This window comes from Cetorhinus maximus, chromosome 25 (assembly GCF_964194155.1).
Source record: "Cetorhinus maximus chromosome 25, sCetMax3.hap1.1, whole genome shotgun sequence".
NCBI lineage: Eukaryota > Metazoa > Chordata > Chondrichthyes > Lamniformes > Cetorhinidae > Cetorhinus > Cetorhinus maximus.
The window spans coordinates 44,123,362-44,150,479 of NC_135903.1; the positions used below are offsets into that span (position 1 = coordinate 44,123,362).

At 43.6% G+C, this 27,118-nt stretch overlaps 1 protein-coding gene across 1 annotated transcript in view; it reads left to right on the forward strand.

Moving 5' to 3' along the window:
• Positions 1-292: 292 nt before the first annotated feature.
• Positions 293-27,118, forward strand: part of LOC144667704 (parathyroid hormone/parathyroid hormone-related peptide receptor-like) — a 105,330-nt gene continuing 78,504 nt past the window's right edge. The window contains exons 1-3 of the mRNA XM_078529158.1: positions 293-385; positions 10,222-10,294; positions 23,948-23,973. Coding sequence (XP_078385284.1) covers positions 293-385; positions 10,222-10,294; positions 23,948-23,973 — 192 coding nt within the window. The remainder of the gene's footprint in view (positions 386-10,221; positions 10,295-23,947; positions 23,974-27,118) is intronic.

Here is a 27,118-nt window from a genome sequence, read left to right on the forward strand (position 1 = left end):
TTGGTTTGATTTCGTTTACTTTACTCAATGTCATAATAATTTTAATTTGGTTTAATTAACCTATTAAAATGCACGAAGTGCCCGGAGCTGCCGCTGTGAATTTCTCTCCCTGAGATTCTGCATCTGGACTGATCGGCAAAGTTTCTAACCTGGACCCTCTCCGTCTGGCAGCGAGGGACAGAAGCCCTGGGGGCAAGTGGCCGCTCGGGGGGTGGGGGGCAGGAGCTGAGATGCTGAGTGTGGCTCGTGTCTGAGTTAAAATCGCTGCATCTGGTGCCGGGATTGGCGACCGATGGGACCCTGCGCGGCCGGGATGGGGGAGATCGGCAGCCGCTGGATCGGGATCCTGCTCTGCTCCTCGGTGCTCGGCTCTGCCTGTGCTCTGGTGAGTACATCAAACATCAAATACCCAACCAAGCACTGGCACTGCCCCCAGACTGATACCAGGGGGGGTGGGGGTGGGGGGCTACTTGTCCACTCATTCCCCACTCCTTGGGATTGGGAATCTATGGACAGCAGCTTTAGTTTGAATGACGCGTTGGGAAGATGGGTGACATTCTGCAGAGGGTGAGTCCACTCGCACTGCCTGACCCTAACCCAGTTGGACTTGGAGCCCGTATGGAACTCGCCCATGTGGAGTGTGCCTACATGGTGTGTACCCAAATGGAGTGTGTCTACATGGTGTGTACCCAAATGGAGTGTGCCTACATGGTGTGTACCCACATGGAGTGTGTCTACATGGTGTGTACCCACATGGAGTGTGTCTACATGGTGTGTACCCACATGGAGTGTGTCTACATGGTGTGTACCCACATGGAGTGTGTCTACATGGTGTGTACCCACATGGAGTGTGTCTACATGGTGTGTACCCACATGGAGTGTGTCTACATGGTGTGTACCCAAATGGAGTGTGCCTACATGGTGTGTACCCACATGGAGTGTGTCTACATGGTGTGTACCCACATGGAGTGTGTCTACATGGTGTGTACCCAAATGGAGTGTGTCTACATGGTGTGTACCCACATGGAGTGTGTCTACATGGTGTGTACCCAAATGGAGTGTGTCTACATGGTGTGTACCCAAATGGAGTGTGTCTACATGGTGTGTACCCAAATGGAGTGTGCCTACATGGTGTGTACCCACATGGAGTGTGTCTACATGGTGTGTACCCACATGGAGTGTGCCTACATGGTGTGTACCCACGTGGAATGTGCCTACATGGTGTGTACCCACATGGAGTTTGCCCAAATGCATGTTCTCCATTGCTTCTATATCCTTTCTATAATATAGAACTATTAGGTGTGCACTTAGGTGTGGTCTGATCGAGATTCAATTTAACATTTAATATAACGTCTTTGCTTATCACGGCTATCTCTCTGGAAATGAACCCTAGCTTGCTTTAATAATAGCAAAATACCGCAGATGCTTGAAATCTGAAATAAAAATGGACAGTGCTGGAAAAGTTCAGCAGGTCTGGCAGCATTTGTGGAGAGAGATACAGAGCTAATATTCTGAGTCCAATATGACACTTCTTTGGAAAAAGAAGGGTCATAATGGACAACACGAGGTCATATGGACTTGAAATGTTAACCCTGTTTCTCTCTCCACAGATGCTGCCAGACTGTTAAGTCTTTCCAGCACACTCTGTTTTCATCCTAGTGCTTGCTTTGTTTTTTATAATCCATTAACCTATGTCACATCTTCGAATCATAGAATTTTACAGCACAGAAGGAATCCATTCAGCCCATCACACCTGTGCTAGCTCTTTGGCCAAGCTATCCAGTCCCTGCTACTCCCCTGCTCTTCCCCATAGCCCTGTGATTGTTTTCCCTTCAAGTAATTGTCCAACTTCCATTTGAATGTTTCCAGCCGCATCCTTTTGGCCCATTCACTCCAGATCAGAACAACACCAAGTGAAATAAAAGCCCTTATCTCCTCCCTGTTTTTGACACTAATCTTAACTCTGTCTCCTTTGGTTACCAACACGTCAGTGGAAACAGTTCCTCCAAATCTACTCTCAATACTCCTGAAACAACACATGCATACCATGTGCATAGACATGTAGATACACCATATACATATACACACACATATGCACATCAAACACACATAGATAGAATAGTACATATCCTGTAAATTGCAAGTCAGTTCTCTCTCATACTTTGCCTTAATGTATCTCAATAGACAACTGTAAATACCATGTGTATAACAGTTAAACAAAGATTGGAAGACTTGTTAACAATCTTGGTGTTAACTGAGCTAATACTTACAGAAGGGTTAATAGTGAGTAAGCTGAAAGGGACAGAGCCATCTCCGATAAAGTGCACAGACATTCTCAAAGCAGCTGTATGCTGAAAAGAAAAGGAATTATTTTACCTTTATTTTTAACGTTAATTTCAATTCCTGATGTTTTCTGGGGGTGTTCAACACCTTCCTTTCCTTTCCAATTCTTCTATTACATTTGATGTGACAAACCATAGAGTATTTTACTTTACAGCATCTGTCTGCCGTGACAGGGTGTTACTATCTCCTCATCCTCCTATGCAATCACTCTCCTTCTATTTTGGACTAAGGAAGGTTGTAACAATGCAAAGTACCAGTGGATGGAGCATTGGGGAACCCAGTCCCTTTCTCCATTTATAATTACCTCTCTCATTGCTGTTCTCAACCCTGCAACTACCATTCTTCATTCCCTTAGACACAAATCACAAATCTGCTTCTCTCATGTTCCTTTTGGACTGTAACTTAAAACCTGATGATCTTAATCCTGAACGTTATTTTTTAAATTTTTTAAAAGAAAATCATGCCTTGCTTTCTGATCATTCTAAGTTGCGCATGATCAAGAATGAACATCAAGCTGCCTGTTAGTAAAAAAGGACAGCTGATCATTTATGACATACTACTTTCCCTTCATGATCTGAAGTTGTTGAACATGAACTCTCTCCTCCATCCCCACCCCCTTTCCGATCCCCCCTTTCCCAATAATTTAATTTTAAAAAATATATAATTTTCTTTTCCCACCTATTTCCATTATTTTTAAATGTATTTCCATCCATTGTTTTATCTCCACCTTTTAGCCTATTTCGATCCCTTCTCCCCACCCCACCCCCACTAGGGCTATCTGTCCCTTGCTTGTCCTGCTTTCTACCCTTAATTAGCACATTCCTTAGCTAATATCACCACCGTCAACACCTCTTTGTCCTTTTGCCTATGACATCTTTGGCAATCTCTTCTTTGCCTCCACCTATCACTGGCCCTCTATCCAGCTCTACCTGTCCCACCCCCCCTCAACCAGCTTATATTTCACCTCATTTCTATATTTCTTAGTTCTGATGAAGAGACTTGAAATGTTAACTGTGTTCCTCTCCGCAAATACTGTCAGACCTGCTGAGTTTCTCCAGCTATTTTTGTTTTTGTTTCAGGTTTCCAGCATCTGCAGTATTTTGCTTTTATCTTAGTACTTTTGACCAAACCTTGCAAGTTTAGTTGGAGGGCTCAAAGATGTTACAGTTCTGAGCTGGGCGATGTCTCTGTTCCAACATAAGGATTGACAGACTGGGTCTCTTTTCTCTTGAAAAATGAGTGCTGGGACTGGTGACATAGTAGAGGCCTTTAAAATGATGAAAGGTTATGATAAGAGTGGATCCGGACAGAATGTGGGGAGGAGCATCACTAGAGGCCATCAATATGAGATAGTCACCAAGAAATCCAATAGGAAATCCAGAAGAAACTTGTTTACCCAGAGTGGTGAGAATGTGGAACCCGTTACCATGGAGAGTGATTGAAGTGAATGGTATAGATGTATTTAAGGGGAAACTAGACAAGCATATGAGGGAGAAGGAAATAGAGGGATTACAATGATAAATTTAGATGAAGAAAGATGGGAGTAGGCTCGAGTGGAGCATAAACACTTGCATGGAGTAGCTGGGCCGAATGGCCTGTTTTTGTGCTGTATATCTAAGTTATCCTATGTAAATCTATACAACATACACTTTTCATATCTTTTCCTTAAGCCCACTACCTGACAATCCACATATTTCTGCATTACCAAATAATACTCTAAATCAAGTGAATTTTAATGAGCTTTTTCCCTTGCCACTCATTAGTAAATGTATTTTTAACTTGCTGTTTGCCTGTAGGCTGGTATAACTCTCCTGGTTTGAAATCAAATCATAGTTTGGCTCTTGTTTCTGAATTACAACTGATATTTCTGATTACAATTTCATACCCACCTCCTCCTTCTAAAATGGAGTAAATTACAAGTAAGAACACAGACATTTACTGGATGGACCACTTGGTTTTGACTGAGGGATCAGATTCACACATGCCAAAGGCATGCCTGTGCAATCAATCCTGCAAAGTTCTCCTTACTAATATTTCAAGGCTCGTGCCAAGATGGGAAAGCTGTCCAACAGACTAGTCAAACATCAGCCTGGCATAGCCATTCTCACAGCATTGTACCCATCACCAACGCCCCAGACTTCTCCGTCCTACTAGCAGGACAGACCCACCAGAGTTAGCGGCAGAGTGGTACACCATCAGGAGGGAGTAGCCTTGGGAGTCTTCAAAATTGACCCCGGACTCCACATAGTCTCATGGAATCAGGAATAATGCTCATTGCCTCCTATTGCCATCCCTCTCTGAAGCAGTTTCCCTCCATTTTGAACACCACTCAGAAGAAGTACTGTGTAGATTAAAGGTTAACTCTAACATTACTCTAACAATAGCTACTAAGCATGCGCATAAGGAGCTATGTAATAATGATGTTACACAGAAGAAAATGAGGAGAATCTGAGAGATGAGCGGTGGCTCTGTCCTAGTGCTATGTAATCCTGGAAACAGTTGAATACTTAAATCAAGGTTACTTTGAAAAAGGATCTTTGCCTCCACCCAGATCTCTTGCTAAGAGTCAGCCACCCAGCATCCTCCAAGATGACCCAACAACAACAGATGGTGGCAGCAGTGACCAGACCCACAGAAAAACAATGTAAAACAGTGGGAAACAGCCTGAGGAGAAGCCCAGCAGCAGCAGAGAACAGAAGGTGAAGGACTTTGAGGCCTACCTGGTAATCAGACCAGAGAGGGAAACCGCAAGGTCGGCCCAACGACTAACACAGAAGCAGTGTGGGAAACGGAAACCTCGATCCAGGGTGAGCAATTCTACCCTACCTCTCCCAGAAAGTAGAGCGTCCCAAACAGGTCAAGCTATGGCAAAACCAAAGAAAGCATTTCACTCATTATCGAAATACTTTGGGTCTCAAGAGTAAGACTAACAAGGATCAGGTTAGTATGCTGTCAGTAGCATCACAGATGACTTGTTGGCCAGGCAAGAGTGAATGAGGAGGTATCCTCCTATGGGAAATGTCATCAGAACCTTTGACTCATATTTCAGCCTTTGTTGAAACATCATCATAGAGCGGTGTAAATCCAAGACCAGGTGAAGGAATCGATTCATTTATAAATGAGCTCTAACATTTGGCTGATAGTTGTGAGTGTGGAACATTAAAAGATGTTTTAATAGGAGGTAGAATGATTGTTGGTGTTTTGGAAGAAACCCTATCAGCCTTCCTACAATCTAGAGAAGACTTGATGTTGAGCAAAGCAGAGCAACTGTCTAGGCAGGCCCGAAATGCAAAAGCAAAACCGAGTGTTTGGAAAGAGTGAGCTAGAAATCCTGGGGGGAAAAGCCTCTTGAAGCCATTCCGTTTATTGGCTGAAAGCGCACTGCAGCTTCAACCAGGGGATTGCACTGAAAGAGCGCCAGCCGCCATTTTACAATATCCCCGCTGTGGCAGGGAGAAGATCCACAGGCGTGAAGAATGTCCCACCCAAACGGCAGAATGTCATGGATGTGGCAAAATCGGCCATTCTAAAACAATGTGTCGTTCAAAAAAGCCTCTGTTTGCAATGCAAGAAGAAAAAGAGACACCAAGGAAAGACCCTCACCCACTCTTGGACAAAGTCAAGTGTTATCTCACCGGTCACCATACCAACAAAACAGTGTTCAGGATTGATCACAGTCCCAAAGCCAAACGGCTCAATAAGAATCTGTGTGGATTTAACTCAATGAAACAAATCAGTGGAATGTGAGATCCACCCGATGGCCTCAGTGGATGACAGTCTTGCCAAACTCAACAAGAATACTTTATTTAGTAAATTGGATGTGCACAGTGGATTTTGACAGTTGGCTCTGGGCAAAGAATCTAGATTTCTGACCACATTTATAATGCCATTGGGTCATTATTGATTCAATACATTACCATTTGGAATTATGTCAATTCCAGAAATTTTCCAGAGAACAATGTCTCAAGCCCTAGGAGGAATGGAAAGAGTAATATGCCACACAGATGACATACTTATACATGGCTCCACGAGAGAAGAGCATGACCACAGAGCAGTCCTGAGAGTCTTATAGGATGCAGGCCTAACATTGAATGAAAAATGTGAGTTTACTAAACCTTACATTACGATCTAGGACTACCGACCATAGGAGCAGCAGATGCATCATCAACAGGTCAGGGGAAGTTTTATTTCAAGTGCAGAGAAGTGTCAAACATAGACCAATTTACTGTGCCTCAAGGTAATGATCAGAAACATAACATAGGTGCAGCACAGTTGAAAAAGAAGCATTGCCAGCAACGTGAATATGTGAAAAATTCTCAGTCTGTTATGGGATTGTGACTCAAAATGGAAACAGACCATAAGCCATGAGTCACTGTTCTAAACATGAAAGGAATTGTGAAGATGCCACCCTAGAATCCAGCAGTCCAGATTAAGATTAATGAGATATGACTCCATAACAGAGTATGTTCAAGGGAAGTATCAAATGACAGCAGATACACTGTTGCGGATACCATCAGAAGGAACAAAACAAGAGGATTCCCACTTCATTGGGGAGGTGGAAGCATATACATCCCTAATTACTCAACACTTACCAATTACCACAAAAAATGTGCAGGAAGTAAAACGAGCACAACAGCAAGATGACTAATGTCTCAACATAAGAGAATATTGTCTGGAAGGATGGCCAGGCTATGTCCCCAGTAATCCAGTGCTACCAATACCAATATACCAAGTCTCCAACGGAGACAATAGTAACACCGAGAACACTTTGGCTTGATTTTCTTCAAAGACTTCACCAAGGTCACTTAGGGATAGCAAAATGCTGTGTGACAGCCCAGCAAACAAACAGGTGTCCGTGCATTACTTGTTTTATAGAAGAAATGATTTTTCATTGCCTTACGTGTGCAGTAAGCAGCCAAGAGCAGTAATAAACACAATTACCTTCTACTTTTTGCCCAAGGCTGTGGGACCACCTGGGAATGGGCTTATCTGATTTTAAGGGGAAAACATTCCTCATTGTCACTGATTACTACTCACGTGGATTGAAGTGAACAGATTGCGCAGCATCACGGTGGGAGCAGTCATTCAATCACTGAAGAGAATTTATGTAACACACGGCATTGTGGACATTGTAGTGTCAGACAATGGACCACAATTTGCTAATGGGTCATTCAATAATTTTGCAAAGAAATCCAAATTCATTCATGTAACCAGTTCACCTCATTATCCTCAGGATAATGGAGAATCTGAGAGAGGTGTACGAACCATCAAAGATTTGCTGAAGAGGAATTAAGACTTTAATCTAGATCTTCTGAGTTACCGAGCCTCACCATTACAAAATGGTTTCTCACCATCAGAGTTATTGTTGGGAAGGAGATTGAGAACACGAGTTCCATCTCTGACACAGAACCTTAAACCCAATAACACCACAAACAACACCGACAGGGTAAAACAGCGTGAGGAAGAACAGAGAAACAACCAGGCTCAGAACTTTAACCATAGGGACAGAGCACATGAGTTACCAGTGATGAAGCCCGGGGAGAGAGTATGGGTATGAGACCAACAGAGAGAAGGCACAATCAGTGAAATAACACCATAACTGAGATTGTACAGGATTGAGACAGACCAGGGGACCATAATGAGAAACCGCAGAACCTTAATATCCTTGGAGAGAAAGCCAATAGATACTTGGACTTACTGCTCAGATCCTGAAGAGAAAGAAGAAAGATTTATTACAAGCTCAGCAGCCACCCAGGTGAAGATCACTCACTCCAACAGAATGGAGAGTATGGAATATCCTTAACCTCAGAAAGAGATCAGAACAAGATCAGGGAGATTGGTCAAAGCACCTCAGAAACTAAGCCTGTATTAATTTATTCATTGTTTTATCCATTTTTTATCCCTTTTTCTATCCTTTTTTCCCCAGCCACCACCCCCTCCCCCAACCCCACCCCAAAAGGGTCATCTGTCACTTGTTCCATGTTGTTCTTTCACAGAGTGCTGGCCCTTGTTCTGCTATTAGCACATTCTGCTTTCTTACCTTTATATCACTATCAGCACCTTCTTCAGCCTTTACCACTACCATTTACACTCCCTTTGCCTTGTGTCCATGACATCTTTGTCAATCTCTCCTTAGCTCCCACCTATCGTTGACCTTCTATCCAGCTTCACCTGCTCCACCCCCTTAAACAGTATAAATTTCATCAGTTCTACTTCTCTTTAGCTCTGAAGGAGAGGCATACAGTACTTGAAACATTACCTCTGTTTCTCTCTCCACAGATGCTGTCAGGTCTGCATTTTTCCAGAATTTCCTGTTTTTACCTTAGAAACTAGCCCTGTGAAGTCTGAGACTTTGGGGGGAGATGTAGGAGGATGTAAATATGATGGGGATTAAGACTTGGGGGATGACAAAGTAAAGAGTCAACATCAGAAGCACATGATGCTGATGTAATGAAGATGTAACATCACATGATTGAGTAACAGAGATCAGGAGGGAGGGGAAGTTCCAACCTTGTGCCCTCAGTATAACTGTTCTCTCATTGAAGACTAGTAAATCATCAATGACTATGGGGTGATTGCACTGTTCAAAGTATTAGCGTCATACTGGATTACTGGGGATATGGTCTGGTAGCCCTTTCAGACAATATTCTCTTACCTGGAGTTATTTGTCATATTACTGTTGTGCTTGTTTTATTTTTTGCAAATTTTTTGCAGTAGCTTGTATGTGTTGTATAAATAGGGATGTTTAGGCTTCCACATCCTCATTGAAATGTAAATCTTCTTGTTTGGTTTCTTCTGATGGTATCCATGACAGTATGTCTGCTGTTGTTTGAAACTTCCCTTGAACATGCTCTGTTAGGGAGTCATATCTCATTAATCTTAACCTGAACTGCTGGATTCTGGGTGGCATCTTCACAATTTCTTTCTTTCATGTTCAGAAGAGTGACTCATGGCTTATGTTCTGTTTCAATTCTGAACCACAATCACATCACATAGTCTGAGAGTTTTCGGCATGTCCACATTGCTACCAAGACTTCTTTTTTGATTATGGTCTACCTTTGTTCTGTTTCTGATAATGACCTTGAGGCTTAGTAAACTGGTCTGTTTACCATCTCTCGGCACTTGAAATAATAATGCCCCAGACCGGTTGATGATGCATCTGCTGCTACTATGGTCAGTAACTCTGGGTCATAATGTGCCAACATTTCAGAGGAGATTACTAGTTGTTTAATCTTTTCCAAAGCGTTTCACTGGTCCACATTCCAGCACCACTGTTGCCTCTGTCTCAACAGCTGTCTCAAAGGCTCAATAACCTCGGCCAAATTTGACAGGAACTTGCCGACTTCGTTGACCACCCTGAGGAATGTTTGAAGTTCAGTTCTGTTCCTGGGTTGTGGAAATTTACTTTTGTTTTTTGTGGATCAACTGTGATTCCAGTGGCTTTTACCAAGTGACCTAGAAACTTGATCATAGGTTCGGCGAGCTCACATTTTTCATTCAATGTTAGGCCTGTATCCTGTTAGACTCTCAGGACTGCTCTGACTCTGTGGTCATGCTCTTCTCTCCTGGAGCCATGTATAATATGTCATCCATATGGCATATTACTCCTTCCATCCCTTCTAGGGTTTGAGACATTGTTCTCTGGAAAATTCCTGGACGTTATTCTAAATGGAAATCTATTGAAACAATAGTGACCGAATGGTGTTATAAATGTGGTCAGTAATCTGGATGCTTTGTCCAGAGGCAACTTCCAAAATCCGCTTTTCAGATCCAATTTGGTGAATATTCTTGTCTAGTTTGGCAAGACTGTCATCCACTGAGGCCATCGGGTGGATCTCACGTTCCACTGATTTGTTTCACTAAGTTTATTCCACACAGATTCTTATTGAGCTGTTTGGCTTTGGGATTGTGACCAATCCTGAACCGGACCGGTTTGTTGGCATGGTGACCGGTGAGATAACTCCTTGCTGCTGCATCTTCTCAGTTTTACCCCTGACTTTGTCCAAGAGTGGGTGAGGGACTTTCCTCGGTGTAAAGAGGCAAATTGGTTTAGCATCAGCTCGTAGGAGGATATATACTCGGTCTTTAACTTCCCGAGACCTTTAATAATTTTAGAAATTCATTTCTGAATGTACTGCTGTGATGCTCATCAGCAACTTCATCCACTCTACAGATTAGCTTGAATTTTAAGCATGTCTTTCTGCTTAGTAGAGAGCATTCTTGATTTTGAATGACGGCAGGGGTTCGAGGATTTCTCGATCTTTATATTTCAGCTTTGCCATGAGTTGGCCTTTGACTTTCAATGTAGTCCCACCAGGACCCTGTAATTTGATAGATGAGGGTCGCAATGTGACCTGTTTGAGCCATTTTACTTCATCTGATAAAACAGAAACCCCTGCTCCTGTGTCTAATTTAAACTCTGTGGGGTGTTCATCCACTCCGGGTTTAACTCCAGTATTTATTTGCAGTACCATTTGCCTCCCCAAGGAAGATTACTTCCTTTTTCTGTGATTCTTCCACTTCTTGTATTTGGCTCTGTTTTAATATTTTCTCCCTCTTGTCAGTGCTTATGAGTGACAGACAGTTTTGAAGTGGGCAGCTTTTTCACAGTTGTGACACTCTGCTTCCCCCTGCTGAGCATTCTTCTCAATTGTTCAGCTTGATCCCGTCACAGCTAAGACATTTCAAGGTGGTGGTTTGCGCTCTTTTCCCCATTTTGCCAGACCTAGGTTTTGGCGTACTTACTTTCTTATGGCGTACATTCTCAATGGTCTCACTCAGTCTTCTCCATGGGATCTTGCCTTCTCCATGGGATCTTGCCTTCTCCACAAACAAATGCCTGATTTTGTTTTCTAAGCTCAGTTTTCCTTGTAATTTGTCCTGGCTTGACTGGTGTTAAATCCTCTCTTGTCTATAAGAGATCTGATAATGCTTCATCTAGGACCCCTACCACAATTCTGTAATAATTCAATTCATCCCTTAAGATTCCATAATTGCAGTTCCCTGCCAGCCTGCATAGATCATTGACGAACACTTTCACCTAACCTTTCCTTTCTCTTGTTAAATTTTTTCCTTTCTATAATTAAGTTTCTGCGGGTGTTGAAATATGAATCAAAAGTTGCGGGTCTTCTTCGTAAGAAGTTGGAGTCTAATTGACTCCCTGCCTGGCTATCACATCGTCAGCAATAGATCCAACTGCATAAAGTAGTGCTCTGACCTGATGTTTTTGATCTTTTTTGTGTAAACCAGACACAGTTCTATATCTCGTGAACCTCTTTCTCCCGCTATCATAGTTCTGGGCCTGTTGCAACCCTTCAGCGCTCTGAAATGGTACTGGGGGTGGTAGTGTGGATTCCATGTTTCTACTGAGTCCTGGAATTGTTGCTGCTTCACTGGTGCTTCAGATTTGTGCTCACTGCTGCCTGGGCTCCAGGCCTGTGTCTCAGCTTGTATCTGTTGCACCAGCTTTTTAGTGAGTCTTGAATCTGCTCTTTTTGTCCTTCTCTGAAGGATCTCTTAAATTTCCAAATCTGTAGCTGCTGCTTAAAATATTCCTGGATCTTTTACTCACTGTCCACTGCCCCACCATGTTTCGTCGTGTGCTTTGGGTCTAGAAGGGGCTCTTTGGGACTTGTCAATTCTCCCAACGTAAGCTGTTTGAGACGGTAGTTTGTTAAAACCATCACTCTTTATTTACAGCTACTATGTACATATTGGGAACTCTGCATGAGGCTGGAACTTCTTCTCCCTCCCGATCTGTTACTCAATCATGCGATGTTACATCATCATTACATCAGATCATGTGCTTCTGGTGTTAACCCTTTACTCTACAGTGTGTGCTCAGAAGTTATTTCCTCTGGCTGGGGTGTCCAAAACTACAGGACACAGTCTCAGGATAAGGGGTCAACCATTTAGGGCTGAAAAGAGGAGACGTTTCTTCACTGAGAGCTGTGAATGTTCATTAATGAGCATATTCATGACTAACATTTAGAGGTTTTTGGATAATGAGGGAATGAAAGAACCTGCGAATAGTGTGAGGATGTGGGGTTGATCTTATTGAATGGTGGAGCAGGCTCCATAGGCCCTATAGTTTATCCTGGTGCTATTTCTTAACTTCTTATATTCTCAATTCATGCAGACAGTCGACTGGGAGTCCTGACCATAGTTTACTTTTTTGGGGGGATTGGATAGAAATTTTGGAGCCATGTGAGTAGAAAAAGAAAGTTTTGCATTAGACCTCAGGTTGTCACAAGTGCTTTACAGCCAAGGAACTACTTTTGAATTGCACTCACTGATGGAATATACGAAACATTAGGCTCTGAGAGTTGTTCAATGTGTGGAAGGAATGGCCTTGACAGGCCAGAGGACCTTTACAGAATTTATAGTCAGGCCCTCACCATCATTTATAGCCTAGAACCTGGACTATGCCAAAAAATTAACATAGGGACAGAATGAGGCCATTCAGCCCGAGTCAGTTACATAAAAATGGAATGAAACCATTCAGCCTCTTGAGTCAATTGTGTAAAAACAAATACAGGCCATTCAACCCCTTGAGCTTGTTCTGTCATTCAGTTATAGTTCAGCTGCTCCTCAATTAATTTATCGGCCTTTGATCCATATTATGTGATACCTTACCTAATAAATTTGATGAATCTTAGTTTTGAAATTTCCAATGACCCCCAGCAACCAAAGCCTTTATTTTTGAAGGAAAGTTCCGGGTCTCCAATACCCTGTGTGTGAAGAAGTGCTTTCTGATTTCGCCTACATGACCTAACTCTTAATTTTAAGGTTATGACCCTTTGTTCTGGACTCACCCACCAGAGAGAATAATTTCTCTGTAACCATCGAATACAATCCCTTTATCACTTCAGTCAGCTCACCCCTCGACCTTTTAACCTCAAGGAAATATAAAGCTAGGCCTGTGGAGACTGAGGGGATGGGGGCAGGGGCATGAATTGTATAGGCTTGAAACACAAGTCTGCTGGGCCATTTGAGATTAGTGCCGAGTACAAACAGGCTCCTTTTTTATTGTTCCAAGGGCCTTAACCCACTGTGTGGGAACCACAATTCCTTGGAGGAGGCATCAATGCTTGTGAAAGTCAAATTAAAGGTCCGTTTAAGTGTCATGATCTGAAGTGATTTAAATCCAAGCTCTTTAAAATTGAAAGAAAAACAGCCTGAAGTTTTTATTCAGTGTGGAAAAAAACCCGACACCTGCTGCTAGAGTGCATTCATCGTCATCCACCAGTTTTTGCAATTTCAATAGACTCCATTGTTTATATTTCCCAATGTTCATTATTATAGCTGAGCCCATTAAGAATGCTTGGCTGAGTTTCAAAAGGTTCGGTACCACTTATCTCAGCAGGGGGCTGTATACACATTTTTATTGGCAGTTTTAAGAGGTTATTCAATAATTACCTGTCTTGAATATGGTTAGTGGAATAGATGTTTGTTTGGTTTTACGACAAATACACTTGAGAGGATTTACATTTTTGAATGGGTTTCTTGGATGAGACTTTTTTTCAGTATTAAGTCAGTTGGCGTGAGAGCTCTGATAGGTGATTAGAAGTTTACTTTTTCATCTCTACATGGCTCTTGAGGTCTGCCCATAGTGAATTCTTGGTGAATGGATATGGAGGGTATGGGGGAGAGGTGGCAGCATAGAGGTGGCATAAAGAATATAAGGGAACATGGAAGGAGCATGGGGGATATGAGGACCTGGAGGGGGTATTTGATATATGAGGGGGAAAGGGAGTATAAGGTGGCATGGAGAGGGCATGGTGTATGAGGAGGCATGGAGGGTGCATGGGTATGAGAGGGCATGGAGGGGTTTGGAGGGTGAGGGGATGTGAGGGGTGAGGACCTAACAGCTTTTAATACAACTGGGCTGAAGTCCCAGAGAACCGAGGTGGGCCTTCTAGCTCATCCACCTCTTTGGCCACCTCTGAGCTGCCCCCGAGGTGACAGGCCCAGCTTCACCCCACCCCTACCTCCCCAGAATGAAAATATGGTGGCCAGGGCCCCTTTTAAAGGATACAGGTCAACCTCCCCAGCGAAAATCCTGCCCCTGGCTTTTACACAACTTATCTTCAGAGTTTAACCCTTTCGGGCCTGGGTGAACCTGGTGAATCTGTGCTGAAGGTTGATTTATTCTCCCTGAGGCGTGGTCCCCAGAACTGAATCCAGTGCTCCAGATTGGATCAAACCAAAGCTCAGCATAACTGAAGCAAAAAGCAGCTTAAAACCTTCATTAAACTTGGAATGCAATTCACCTGGATGCCCAGTGTTGACAGTAACAGTCGCAGTCGTTTCGGGATTTCTATTGCTGAACATGCTGAAAATTGAACAGGGAATGTACAACAGGAGACATTCTCAACTTCCATCTGTACTAATCCCTGATTGGTTTTGATAGCTTTCTTGGTATTTTTGTTCACTGCTGTGTGTGATTGCAATACTGCGTGATGTGTTTAGCTTGTCAGTTGTGTGTGAAGATATTTCACTGGCTCTGGCAAGCTGCTTATAACACATGGGAGGCCCTCTGTATATACAGTGCGCTGACCACGGAGCAACCACTTGTAAGATGAGTCAGACAGATGCTGGGGAGACAGAAGCAGTCTGTGTGTGCCCACTGTGTTTCTGTATGTTTCTTTATCTTGGCCACATATCAGTACCTTAACCTAACAACACTAGGAGCTCCATGTTATTAGTTAACAGGTTCTAGCATTGATCATTGACACACTGACCTCATTGGCTTTATGGCAATCGACAACTCCTCCAAGTTGTACATTCTGACATGCCCCTACAACAAACTTGGCAGGGTTACTGTAGAAACCACTCTTGGTATTTCACACGCTCTCTTTTACTTGGCTGCACAACCACAGAAAACAATACAATACAGAAAGCAGCAGAAATTGACACTGGGTAAATCAGGTGGATACCGGGTAATACTGAGTAATTTACTATCTATATTAATGACTTGGATGAAGGGACCAAATGTATTATTGCTAAATTTTCTGATGACACAAGGATCAGGAGGAAAGTAACTTGTGAAGAGGATGTAAAGGCAGAATTTGACACTCCTCCCCTCCCTACGCCCTGACACCCTGGCCCTGGCAGGGTGGGCAGGATGTGAGCGTAACATTTGCCGGGTGGCCTTCCCGATGGGTTCCCGCCTGCCCCGACCTCTCCACAATTTTATGTTGGACTGGGTGAGGCCTGCCCACTCTTGCCCCAATTGAGGCTCTTAAGTGGCCAATTATTGACCACTTAAAGGCTGTTTTCCACCCAGCCTCGATTTCCAGGTTGGCAGGAGGAGTTCAGCAGGAGCCTGAAAATTAACCCGGTTCAGAGCTCGGCCAGGAAGGTGGGTGGATGCTCCTCCATCAGCAGCCTCTGTTTAACATTGGGCCCCCCCCCCCACCGAAAGGTCTGGCCCCTGAATGGGCTCCTCCCACACCCCAGTCCCCCTCTGTCCGCCTCCCCAGGCCTTGCCTCCCCTCCTCGCCCTGAGACCACCAAAATTGACCTGATGTTGGACTCCCAGGACTTGGGCTTTGGGGACCGCTTGCAGTCCCAGTCCTGTCCATCGCAGCTTCTGGCGCCAGAGAGCTGCTGGCCAATCTGATTGGCCGGCAACTTTCCAAGGTGGGACTTTCTCCTGAGTGAGGGGCAGAAGTCCCGCTTGAAGCCAATTAAGGCTTGTTGGAGCGTTAAATGGCTGCAGGTCGCAGTATCAATGGAGATGTGTTCTCCATTGGTACTTCAGATGGTGGGAAGGGAAAACCTGCCGTCCAAAAAATCCTGGCCAAAGAGTCTACAACAGGATGTAGGTAGGTTCAGTTAGTGGGGAAAAATTTGACAGATGGAATAATGTGGGAAAATGTCCCATATTAAAAAATTGTCCACTTTGGCGGAAAGAATAGAAAAGCAGTGTTAGGGAATAGAGATAGTTTAAGTAAGTTATCTTGTATTTGTTGGTGTTAGGAATGAGTTTTAGCTTTAATGTTTGTATTTCTGTATCTGTGTGTTAAGAAAAGGTCAAGTTGAGTTTTAGTTACACCTTAAAAGGTGCCTGCATTTCTAATGAGAGTATACGACTGTAAGAGAAGTTAAGCAAACACAAGAGTAAAAAAACTGGGCTGTCAGGGCTCCAGAGAGGCAGGTCCATCCCACAGACACACACAAAAGAAACTAGAAACATCAGTTTTTGAGTTCAGTTTTGAAGACAGCTACCTGGCAGAAACAGCCTAGAAGGGGCATTTAGCCAGTCCCAAGCTAAGGTTTATTGAAAGTAGCTGCCAGGGAGGGACTGAGCAAAAGGGACAGATAGCAAGTCCCAAGCTAAAGAGGAAAGTCCCCAATTCCAGGGGAGTGGAACAGGAGAAAGTCCCAAGAAGACCTTCTAGTCAAAGGAAGGACAGGAACCTGGAAAAGGTCCTGTTAAGTGGTGCTAAAAGTGCGGGGCAGAGAAAGGCTCCAAGCTTCAAGCTGAAAGAGATAAAGGCTTGTGAGAGGCCAGAAGGTCCAAAGAGACAATTGAAGGCCTGTAACTCTTTGCTATGGGCATGTGAAGCAGTGATGTACTGTTGGCAACTGAGTCTGAGAGAGAGAATGCATGGAAGAAAGCTTGAATGCATGTGGTGAGGAGAGGAACATCAGAAGGAGAGTTCAAAACCCTGGGGGTGAACCCTTGTGGAAGGCATCTGAGAGAAAGCGTCGGTTTGGGAGAAGATTCCAAGACAAGTTCTTGGGGGTAGAGATTGGAAACACTCATGTGAAAGACAGTTCATGAGACTGGTCGGCTCAGGGTGTGACAAGCATCTGTGAAGAGTTGTGGAGAGATCCATAGAATCTGGTTGAGGTGGCATCTGTCACTTGGTTTCTGAGTGTGGTGTGCCGCAGATTGCCAGTTAGTTTACATGGCCTGTACTTACTGTCAACATTAGAGTATAACATAGTTTTTGTAACTTGTGCTATCCTTACAGATCTGTATATATCCGTAAAGGTGTACTTGTGGGTGAAGGATTATTGTAATATAGTTCATCTTTTCTTGTTTAATAATTGTTTTATGCTTTTGTTAAAAGGTTATTAGCTGACTCTGGTGACTCTGTTCAGTAGCCACTCTCCACATATCTAAACAAACAAATAAAAGTTCAGATCTATCAAGCTGGGTTCCGCTCTGGGATTAGGCTTGTCCAGTAGTAACCTCAGCCGAGACCATAAGACAATATACTATTTAAATGGAGAAAGATTGCAGAATTCAGTGGTACCGAGGGATCTGGGTGCCCTGGTACATGAATCACAGAAAGTTAGTATGCAGATACAGCAAGTGATTAGGCAACTAGAATGTTGGCCTTTATTGCAAGGGGAATGGGAAGGGAAAGGGAAGTGTTGCTATGGATGGCATCTGGAGTACTGTGTACAGTTTTAGTCTCCTTACTTAAGAAAGGTTATAATTGCATCAAAAGTAATTTAGAGAAGGTTCACTCACCTGATTCCTGGGACAAAGGGGGTGTCTTATGAGGAAAGGTTGAGGAGGTTGGGCCTGTACCATTGAAATTTAGACGAATGAGAGGTGGTGTTATTGAGATATCTAAGATCCCGAGGGAACTTGACAGGGTGGATACCGAGAGGATGTTTCCCCTTGTGGGAGAGACTGGAACTAGGGAACACAGTTTCAACATAAGACTCTCCCATTTAAGACTGAGATGAGGAGGAAATCTCTTCTCTCAGGCTGTTGTTAGCCTGTGGAATTCTCTTCCGCAGAGAGCAGTGGAGACTGGGTCATTGAATATATTGAAGGCTGAGTTAGACAGATTACTGATCGACAAGGGAGTAAGGGTGGCAAGTGGGGTTGAGCCGCAGTCAGATCAGCCATGATCTTATTGAATGGCAGAGCAGGCTCGAGGTCAAATGGCCTGCTCCTGCCCTAATTCATGTGTTCTTGTGTACAGAGTGACACTGGGTAACACAGACTGACACTGGATAATCCAGAGTGACACTGGATAATCTGGAGTGACATTGGGTGATACAGAGTGACACTGGGTAATCCAGAGTGACACTGGGTGAAACAGAGTGACACTGGATAATCCAGAGTGACACTGGGTGATACAGAGTGACACTGGATAATCCAGAGTGACACTGGATAATCCAGAGTGACACTGTGTAACACAAGAAAAAGTAAATCACAACATTGTAATAATGGAGATAAAAACAAAAAGCTAAAAGCTACTGCAGATGCTGGAAATCCAAAACAAAAACAGAATTACCTGGAAAAACTCAGCAGGTCTGGCAGCATCGGTGGAGAAGAAATCAGTTAACGTTTTGAGTCTTCATGACCCTTCGGCAGAACTGAGTATAGTTAGGAGAAAGGTGAAATATAAGCTGGTTTAAGGTGGAGGGGCGGGGGGAGAGAGAAGTTGAGGGTGTGGTGATTGTGGAGATAAGCAAGCAGTGATAGGAGCAGATAATCAAAAGATGTCACAGACAAAAGGATCAAAGAGGTGTTGAAGGTGGTGATATTGTCTAAGAAAAGTGCAATTAAGAATGGAAGACAGGATACTCAAGGTACAGCTCTAGTGGGGGTGGGGTGGAAAGACTAACAAAGTTTTAGTTTTAGATTTAAAAATAATGGAAATAGGTGGGAAAAGAAGAATCTATATAAATTATTGAAAAAAAAGGGAGGGGGGAGAAATGGGGTGGGGATGGGGGGAGGGGGAGTTTAAGATCTAAAGTTGTTGAATTCAATATTCAGCCCGGAAGGCTGTAAAGTGCCTAGTCGGAAGATGAGGTGCTGTTCCTCCAGTTTGCGTTGGGCTTCACTGGAACAATGCAGCAAGCCAAGGACAGACATGTGGGCAAGAGAACAGGGTGGAGTGTTAAAATGGCAAGCGACAGGGAGCTAGAAACCCCACTCCTGAGACTTGAGCACTAAGTCTAAGTTCTCACTTCAGTCGGTGCAGTACTGAGGAAGTGTTACATTGTCAGAGGCGCCATCTTTCAGGTGAGGCATTAAACTAAGGCACCATCTGCCCTTTCAGGTGGATGTAAGGCATCCTGTGACATTATTTCAGAGAGGAACGGGGGGAATTCTTCTTGGTGTCCTGGTCACCATTAACCCCTCAACCAGCATCATTAAAACAAATTCTCTGACCGTTACCTCATTGCCTGCATGTGGGATCTTGCTCTGTGTAAATTGGCTGTTCTGTTTACTACATTACAACAGCGGTTATATCTCAAAAGTGCTTTGGGGCATCCTGTGAAGGTGCAATGAAAATACAATGTTTCCCTTTGTTCTTCTAGTTTCTTTCAATGTTTCAAAAACCAGACATTCATCCAGAAGAGATTAAATGCATGAAGCAGAAGCTTGACAGGGTACGCTGGCTGCCGAAGGATGTTAAATGGGCGATAGGGTAGGGACCATGATAAGGTAAAGTGCACACAATACTCCATGATAGGGTAGAGTGAACATGGGCTTTGGGAGGAGGTGAAATGAGTGAATAGAGCAAAGTTGTCTTCGTTCTAACCCAAACCTTCATACTTCGCAGATGGGGAGTTTAAATATACTGTGAAATATTTGAAATGCCTTCACAGCTCACAATTAAGTCTTGTTTGGAGCTGGCTTTTTATATGGCCATAAAGTAACTGTTGCAGACTGGAATGTGGTTGTGAAAAGTTGCTCCAGCAGTGAGTGTTTTGCAAGTCCTTGTGTTCTGTGTTGTGACGGTTCCGCGTTCTCCTGTCTGGGGTCTGTCCTGTTCGGTTTGTGGATTTCTCTCACTCCTGTTACTTTTCGAATTAACTATGCAGCTTAGTGTTGGAAATCCTGAGTGATGGTTCAGTGTCCCAATGTGAAATGTTGGATATTTTAACTGACCACACACTGGGTGAGGCAGCTGAAGCCTTTTCACCGGGGTCTGTAACCTGGGCTATCAACAGGGAAGGCAGGGATACAGCAGGCTGCGAGTGTGCGGGTGTGACTGATACATGTGTACAACTGTGACAGGTGGCACTCCTGCAAGTGTGACCATGTGTTGTTCTGACCATATGACATGAAGCCTGATCACGTGTGAATATTAGTGTGTGTATCAGTGAATGTGTATGAGTGACTGTGGAATTGTGTGTATCAGTGTCTTAGGCCTGAATTTTGTCGATTGGACAGATGGTCCGACATCAGGAGCAATCGCGCCCCTCCAGCACACATAGACGGGCAGTGGGATCTCCCCCTATTCAGGCAGGCAGCTCACCACCAGACGGCTGGCTGAACAGCAGCATCAGCAGGTGCAGTAGGACCAGTGCAGGGGCTCTGCAGCTCATAGAGGGGAGGCAAATAAATATCTTTAAAAAAAATACAGGGCCGAGTGCTGGAGGTGAAACTCTGCCAGGGAAATCGCTCAGACCATGGGGGCTGCCTTCACTGTCCATAAACCACTCAATGCTTTAAGAAACCTTCCTCCCTCCCAGGCTGCCTTGGGAGGCTGCCTCCCATTAGCTGCCACACTCCACACACGGCGGAGGATTGCCCAATGGTGCTGAGGCTGTAAAATGGCCCTAAACTAGGCCTTTAATTGTTGCTGCTCCCCTCCTTGGGGAGGGCAGCCTGTCTGATTCAGTCCTGCGTCAGTAAAGTGTTCAGGTTCAGGGATCCAATCTGACATGACTTCCCCAATTTCACCCAGCCCATGCCTCCCTCCCCAACCCCCAGGGGCCAGTGTGTGTGTGCGTATATCATTGTGTGTGTATACTAATGTGTGTGTGTCTGCTGTGTGTGTATCAATGTGAGTGTGTGGATCAATGTGAGTGTGTGGATCAATGTGAGTGTGTGTGTGTACCAATGTGTATGTATATATCAATGTGTATTTGTGTTGTGTGTGAGTGTTGTGTGTGTGCGTATATCAATGTGTGTGTGTGTGCACGCACATATATCAATGTGTGTGTGTATATGTTGTGTGCGTGTGTGTTGTATTTGCATGTGTGTCTGTATATCAATGTTTGTGTGTGTTGTATGTATGAGTGTGTGTGTGTCAATGTGTGGATGCATATCTGTGTGTGTGTGTGTGTGTATATATATATATCACTGTGCGTGTTTCACTGTGTGTGTGCGTATATCAATGTGTGTGGGTATGTGTGTGTGTATATATATATATATATATATATATATATATAAATATATATCAATGTGTGTGTATCACTGTGTGTATGTGTGCATATAAATGTGTGTCTGTGCGAATGTGTGTATATATAACAATGTGTGTGCACGAATATATTGCTGCGTGTATGTGTGTGTGTATCACTGTGTGTATGTAAGTGTGATGATCTATCACTGTGTGTATGTATATATATATATATATCAATGTGCATGTGTGTTATGTGTGCATGTGTGTCTGTATATCAGTCTGTGCATGTGTGTGTGTGAGTGTTGTATGTGTGAGTGTGCGCATGTGTGTGTGTCAATGTGTGTGTGGGTATTGTGTGTGTGCGTATATCAATGTGTGTGTGTGTATATATCACCGTGTGTGTGTATCAATGTGTGTGTGTGTGCATGCACATATATCAATGTGTGTGTGTGTGTTGTATGTATGAGTGTGTGTGTGTGTCAATGTGTGGATGCATATCACTGTGTGTGTGTGTATATATATCATTGTGTGTGTATATTAATGTGTGTGTGTCTGCTGTGTGTGTATCACTATGTGTGTGTGTATATATATATATATCAATGTGCATGTGTGTTATGTATGCATGTGTGTCTGTATATCAATCTGTGCATGTGTGTGTTGTGTGTGTGTATATCAATGTATGTGTGTATATATCAGTGTGTGTGCGTGTGTGTTTATCAATGTGTGTATTTGTATCAGATTGAGTGTGTGTGTAACACTGTGTGCGTGTATCAGTGTGTGTGTGCATATCAATGTGTGCATGTGTGTCACTGTGCGTATGTGTGTATGTGTCAATGTGTGTGTGTATATATCAATGTGTGTGTGTATATCAATGTGTGTGTGTCCATGTGTCTGTGTGTATATATATCAATTTGTGTGTGTACATATATCAATGTTTGTGTATGTATGTCAAAGAGTGTGTGTATCGCTGTGTGTGTATCAATGTGTGCGTGTTTTTGTGCATCAATGTGTGTGTGTGTATATCAATGTGTATGCGCGTGTGTGGTGTGTGTGTGTATATCAACATTGTGTGTGGTGTGTGTGTGAGTGTGTTGTGTGTGTTTGTGTTGTGTGTTGTGTGTGGTGTGTGTGCGTCTCAATATATGTATGTGTGTGTGTATCAATGTGTTTGTGTATATGTGTGTGTGTATATCAATGTGTGTGTGTGTACATATAACTATGTGTGTATCAATGTGTACGTCTGTGTGCGCGCATGTGTGTGAATATATTCATGTATTTGTGTACATAAATGTGTTTTGTGTGTGTATGTATATATATCAATGTGTATGTGTGAGTATGAGTGTGCATGTGTGTATATCAATATGTGTGTGTGTGTGTAGATCATTGTGTGTGTATATCAATGTGTGTGTGTGTATCAATGCTTGTGTGTGTGTGTGTGTGTGTGTGTGTGTGTGTGTGCGTGTGTGTATATCAATGTGTGTATAGATATCAAGGTCGGAGAGCGAATTATCAGTGGCACCCACCACGATTCTGTATCAGATGAATTCTGATTTCAAATCTCCATATTCACATCCTTCTGCCATACAGTAGAGGTTGTTGATAAAGGAATCGACAGGTTCCCCAGTCTGCTGAACTCTCCTGTTAAATTTGGCGCATTCCAACATCTTGTTGGATCTCAGGTTGGAGAAAAGGTCGAAAGATTTTAAAACCTTGTCGTATTTAGCAGATGATTCATCTATGGCTTGCCTGGTGATGATATCGTCTGCAATCAGATCAATGGAATAAAGTAACCAGCCTACTGGTCCTGCCTCTGACTTTTTATTTAATCTTGTAGCTGTGCTGTGCCTCAGGAAACTTTTCCTCCAATAGCTGCAATTGGGAAGTCGGTAAGGGTCATAGGTAAGGCACATTGGTGATGGTAATGAAGAATTGTGTTCCATCTTTAAAATATTTTAGTGTGTGGCTGTCCAATTAAAAGTGAAGAGGATTTCAAGATGGCATCGCCGGAATTGATAAAGAGGGATTTTCATGCACTTTGCTGTTTGAGCGTGAATTCAGCGTGGCAGTGGTCCGCTGAGGGAGAGGAAGCCTCAAGATGGTTACAGGTTGGGTTGCTGATGAGGGTCGTCTTGGTCATGACGGCGTGCTGTGGGTCAGGGACTGGATTCTCACTGGCCGGGAGGCCAAAGAATTGCAAGGCACCTGATTTGTTTTTCTTCTAAATTCCTCCATGTTCGATCCCTTTGTTTTCATTTCAGGACATTCCGGACTCGGAGCGCCACATGAGCAGGGCGCTAAATTGGAATTCCGGCTCGCAACGAAATGCACAACAGAGTTCCTGCTTGATTGAATTTTTTTAAAATGGGTCACAGGACTGGCTTGCCTGGAGGCTGCTAGCTACTGGCTCTGCTTTGTTGAAGCTGATCTTCCACAGGGATTCAGTGGAAACTTTTGCTTGAGTTTAACTTCTGCCTTTTTACTGCTGCCAGGCTCTTGTGTCTCTGGAGCTTCTCAGGTGAGTTTTCTCAGCATCTTGCTTCTTGAGTGAGATTGTTTCAGGGCAGAATCGTTGCTAGTGCCCTTTTCTTGAGAGTTCTTCTTTCTTTTAGAGAGTATGTGGATTTTTATTCTTCTGCCACCATGATGTGTTCTGTTGTCACTACCCGTGATCTGACTGCTTTGACACCATGAAGCAGTCTTGATGAAGTTACAAAGAAGTTTTCATTAACAGTACTGAACTATGAACGTACTTACAGTAGAGGGTAAAGGTATGGAGAGGGCCTCATACTTGGTCCTTACATGTTGCTACCTATCTCTGGACTGGCCTTAGCTCTAGGTCATGTGCCTTCTTACACATTGGATGGCCAGTACTATACTCTGTCCCATGTTAACCCTTTAGGTACCAAATCCTTCTACTACACTCAGAATCTTATACCTTTCAATGGGATCACCTCTCATTCTTCTAAACTCCAATCAATGTAGGCCCAACCTTCTTCACCTTTCCTAAGACAACTCCTTCGTCCCAGGAATCAACCTAGTGAACCTTCTCTGAACTTCTTCCAAAGCAAGTATATCGCTCTTTAAATAAGGAGACAAAAACTTTACACAGTATTCTAGGTGTGGTCTCACTAACACCCTGTACAGTTGTAGCAAGGCTTCCCTACTTTTATACTCCATCCCCCTGCAATAAAGACCAATGTCATATTTGCCTCCCTTTGCTGTACCTGTATGCTAGCTTTATCTGATACACGTACAAGGACACCTGGATCCCACTGTACTGCAGCATTCTGCATTCTGCAGTCTCTTCCCATTTAAGTAATGTGTGTGGAATGTCACAGCTCCACGGCTTCCAATTCTTTTGTATTAACATTAGGTACCTCATTAGGCACAGGCAGTTCAATGTCTTCCACTCCGACAGAGACATTGGGCATGTCTGTCCTTGGTTGATCAACTTCAGCAGGAAGCACAGGTTCAGCAATGGTTACAGGTGGAACATCATTTTGTTGGGGTATCTCCCTTCTTCTTAAATGATCCACATGCTTACAGGTGATCCAGCCATCCACTTCCACGTGGTACGACAATAGTCTGGTCACAGAGCTGACTTTGCCAGGTAACCACTTCGGTTCTCCACCTAAATTCCTTACATATACACTTCTCCAACAGTAAACTGTCACTCACGACTATACAAATCATGAGTTGCATTTTGGTTCCCTTGACTTTTCTCCAACTTCCCCTTCAATTGGGAAGTACCAGGCTTAATCTTGTCCAAAGATGATGCCTTATCAGTAACTCTGCATCCTCTCTCTATGTGTCTTCTTTTTACCACGGAGTTTAGTCTCCGCCTTCTTTTTGACTTCACTGCCGGCCAGATTTCTCTCAGGTGAAATCTCAACTTGTCTTAGTTCAGTAGTTGAGCTCCCCATGATTTCATTATCTACTCACATCTTGGAAAGTTCTACGACTTTTGCCTTCAAAGCCTCTTTAGTTTCATTTAGTTGATCCTTCAGCTCTCCTGTCTCCTCATTGTGTCTTTGGCTTCCTCCTGGAAACTTGAACATTGCTGCATCTTCTCTGCCAACTGGTTCTTCAGTTTGCTCAGAGTGGTGTTCTTGTGTGCAGGTGCCTCTCTTATTGCTTTAACTTTCCCTTCAACTGGGTGTAACCCTTGGGCATCTACCTGGTGGCCCCAATAAATGACTTAATTTGCTTGAAAAGTGCATTTTTCCTTCTTCAGACACACTCCTGCTTCTAAAAATCGTTTCAGGACTTCCTCTAGGTTAGCCAAGTGTTCCTTTTCTGTGAATCCAGCTATCAGTACATGGTCCAGGTAGATCACAACCTGAGCTAGTCCCTGTATTAAACTCTCCATCATCCTCTGAAAAATGGCACATTTTGAGGAAACACCGAAGGGCAGGTGTGTATATTGGTATAACCCTTTGTGGGTATTGATGGTTACAAATTCCTGGGAGGCGTCATCCAGCTCCAGTTGCTGATATGTGTGACTCATGTCAAGCTTTGTATACATTGGCCAATCTTGGGAAAAGGGCACCTGTCCAGTTTTGCAGCTCAGTTGACCGTTAGTTTATAGTCCCCACAGATCCAGACGGTCTGGTCTGGTTTAAGGGCAGGGACAATGGGTGCTGCCCACTTTGAGAACTGAACCGCTTTTATGCCACCCAGCCTCTCTAGCCGGTTCAGCTCAGCATCACCCTTCTCTCTCAGGGCGTTTGGCACCATCTCGCTTTCAAGAAGTGAGGAGTTGCTTCTGGGTTCGCGTAAATCTTGGCCTGTAGGCCTTGGATTTTTCCCAGTTCATCCTCTGGTAGTCCACCCGTTCACAACTGGAAGATTTTGAACCAGTTTAATTTAATCTCCTTCAGCCAATCATGACCTAGAAGGCTTGGCCCTTCACCTTTCACCACCATCACTGGTAGCTGTGCCGACTGGTGTCATTGATGAACTGTTACTCTGGTGATACATTTACATGTATTTCTTCGCCTGTGTGCGTTTTCAACTTCGCAGATGTTTGTTCCAAATTTAATTATTGATTACCTTTATTTAAATGTTTGAAAGAGTGTTTTCCTACTACAGTGGTAGAAGCTCCCATTTCCACTTCTATTTTTAATGGCTTACCATTCACTTGCACTGTGACAATAATTGGCTCTATCTTCCCAGCCTACATGCTGAATAATGAATAAATGTCAGAATTGGTTGTTTCCGGCTCTTCTGCACTACAGACTTCATTGGGCTTGGTTTGTTGTTTGTTGTTTAAATCTCGCTTTGCACTGTCTCATTATGTATCCACTCCTGTGATAAAAATTATATTCTATTTTCTTAAATTGCCAGTCGCCAGAAGATTGATTGTTTCCATGTTGATGAAAGTTATTTTTCGATTTAGTTGCTAAGCTGTCCCCTCTCATTTTTCGGTTAGTGGGGGCTGTTTCCCGCTTGTGGCAGAGTCCCGGCTATTCAGGCCACTTTTGGCTGACATAGGAGCACGGCGCCATTTTGCGCCCCTTGAATTGCTTGTAAATCCCTTACAACGCTTTCCATTACCAGCGCTATTTCTAATGCTTTCTTAAAAACGAGATTCACTTCAACCAGCAACCTTCACTGAATAGTGTCTTCCTGCTCGCCACATACTAAATGATCCCTGAGCA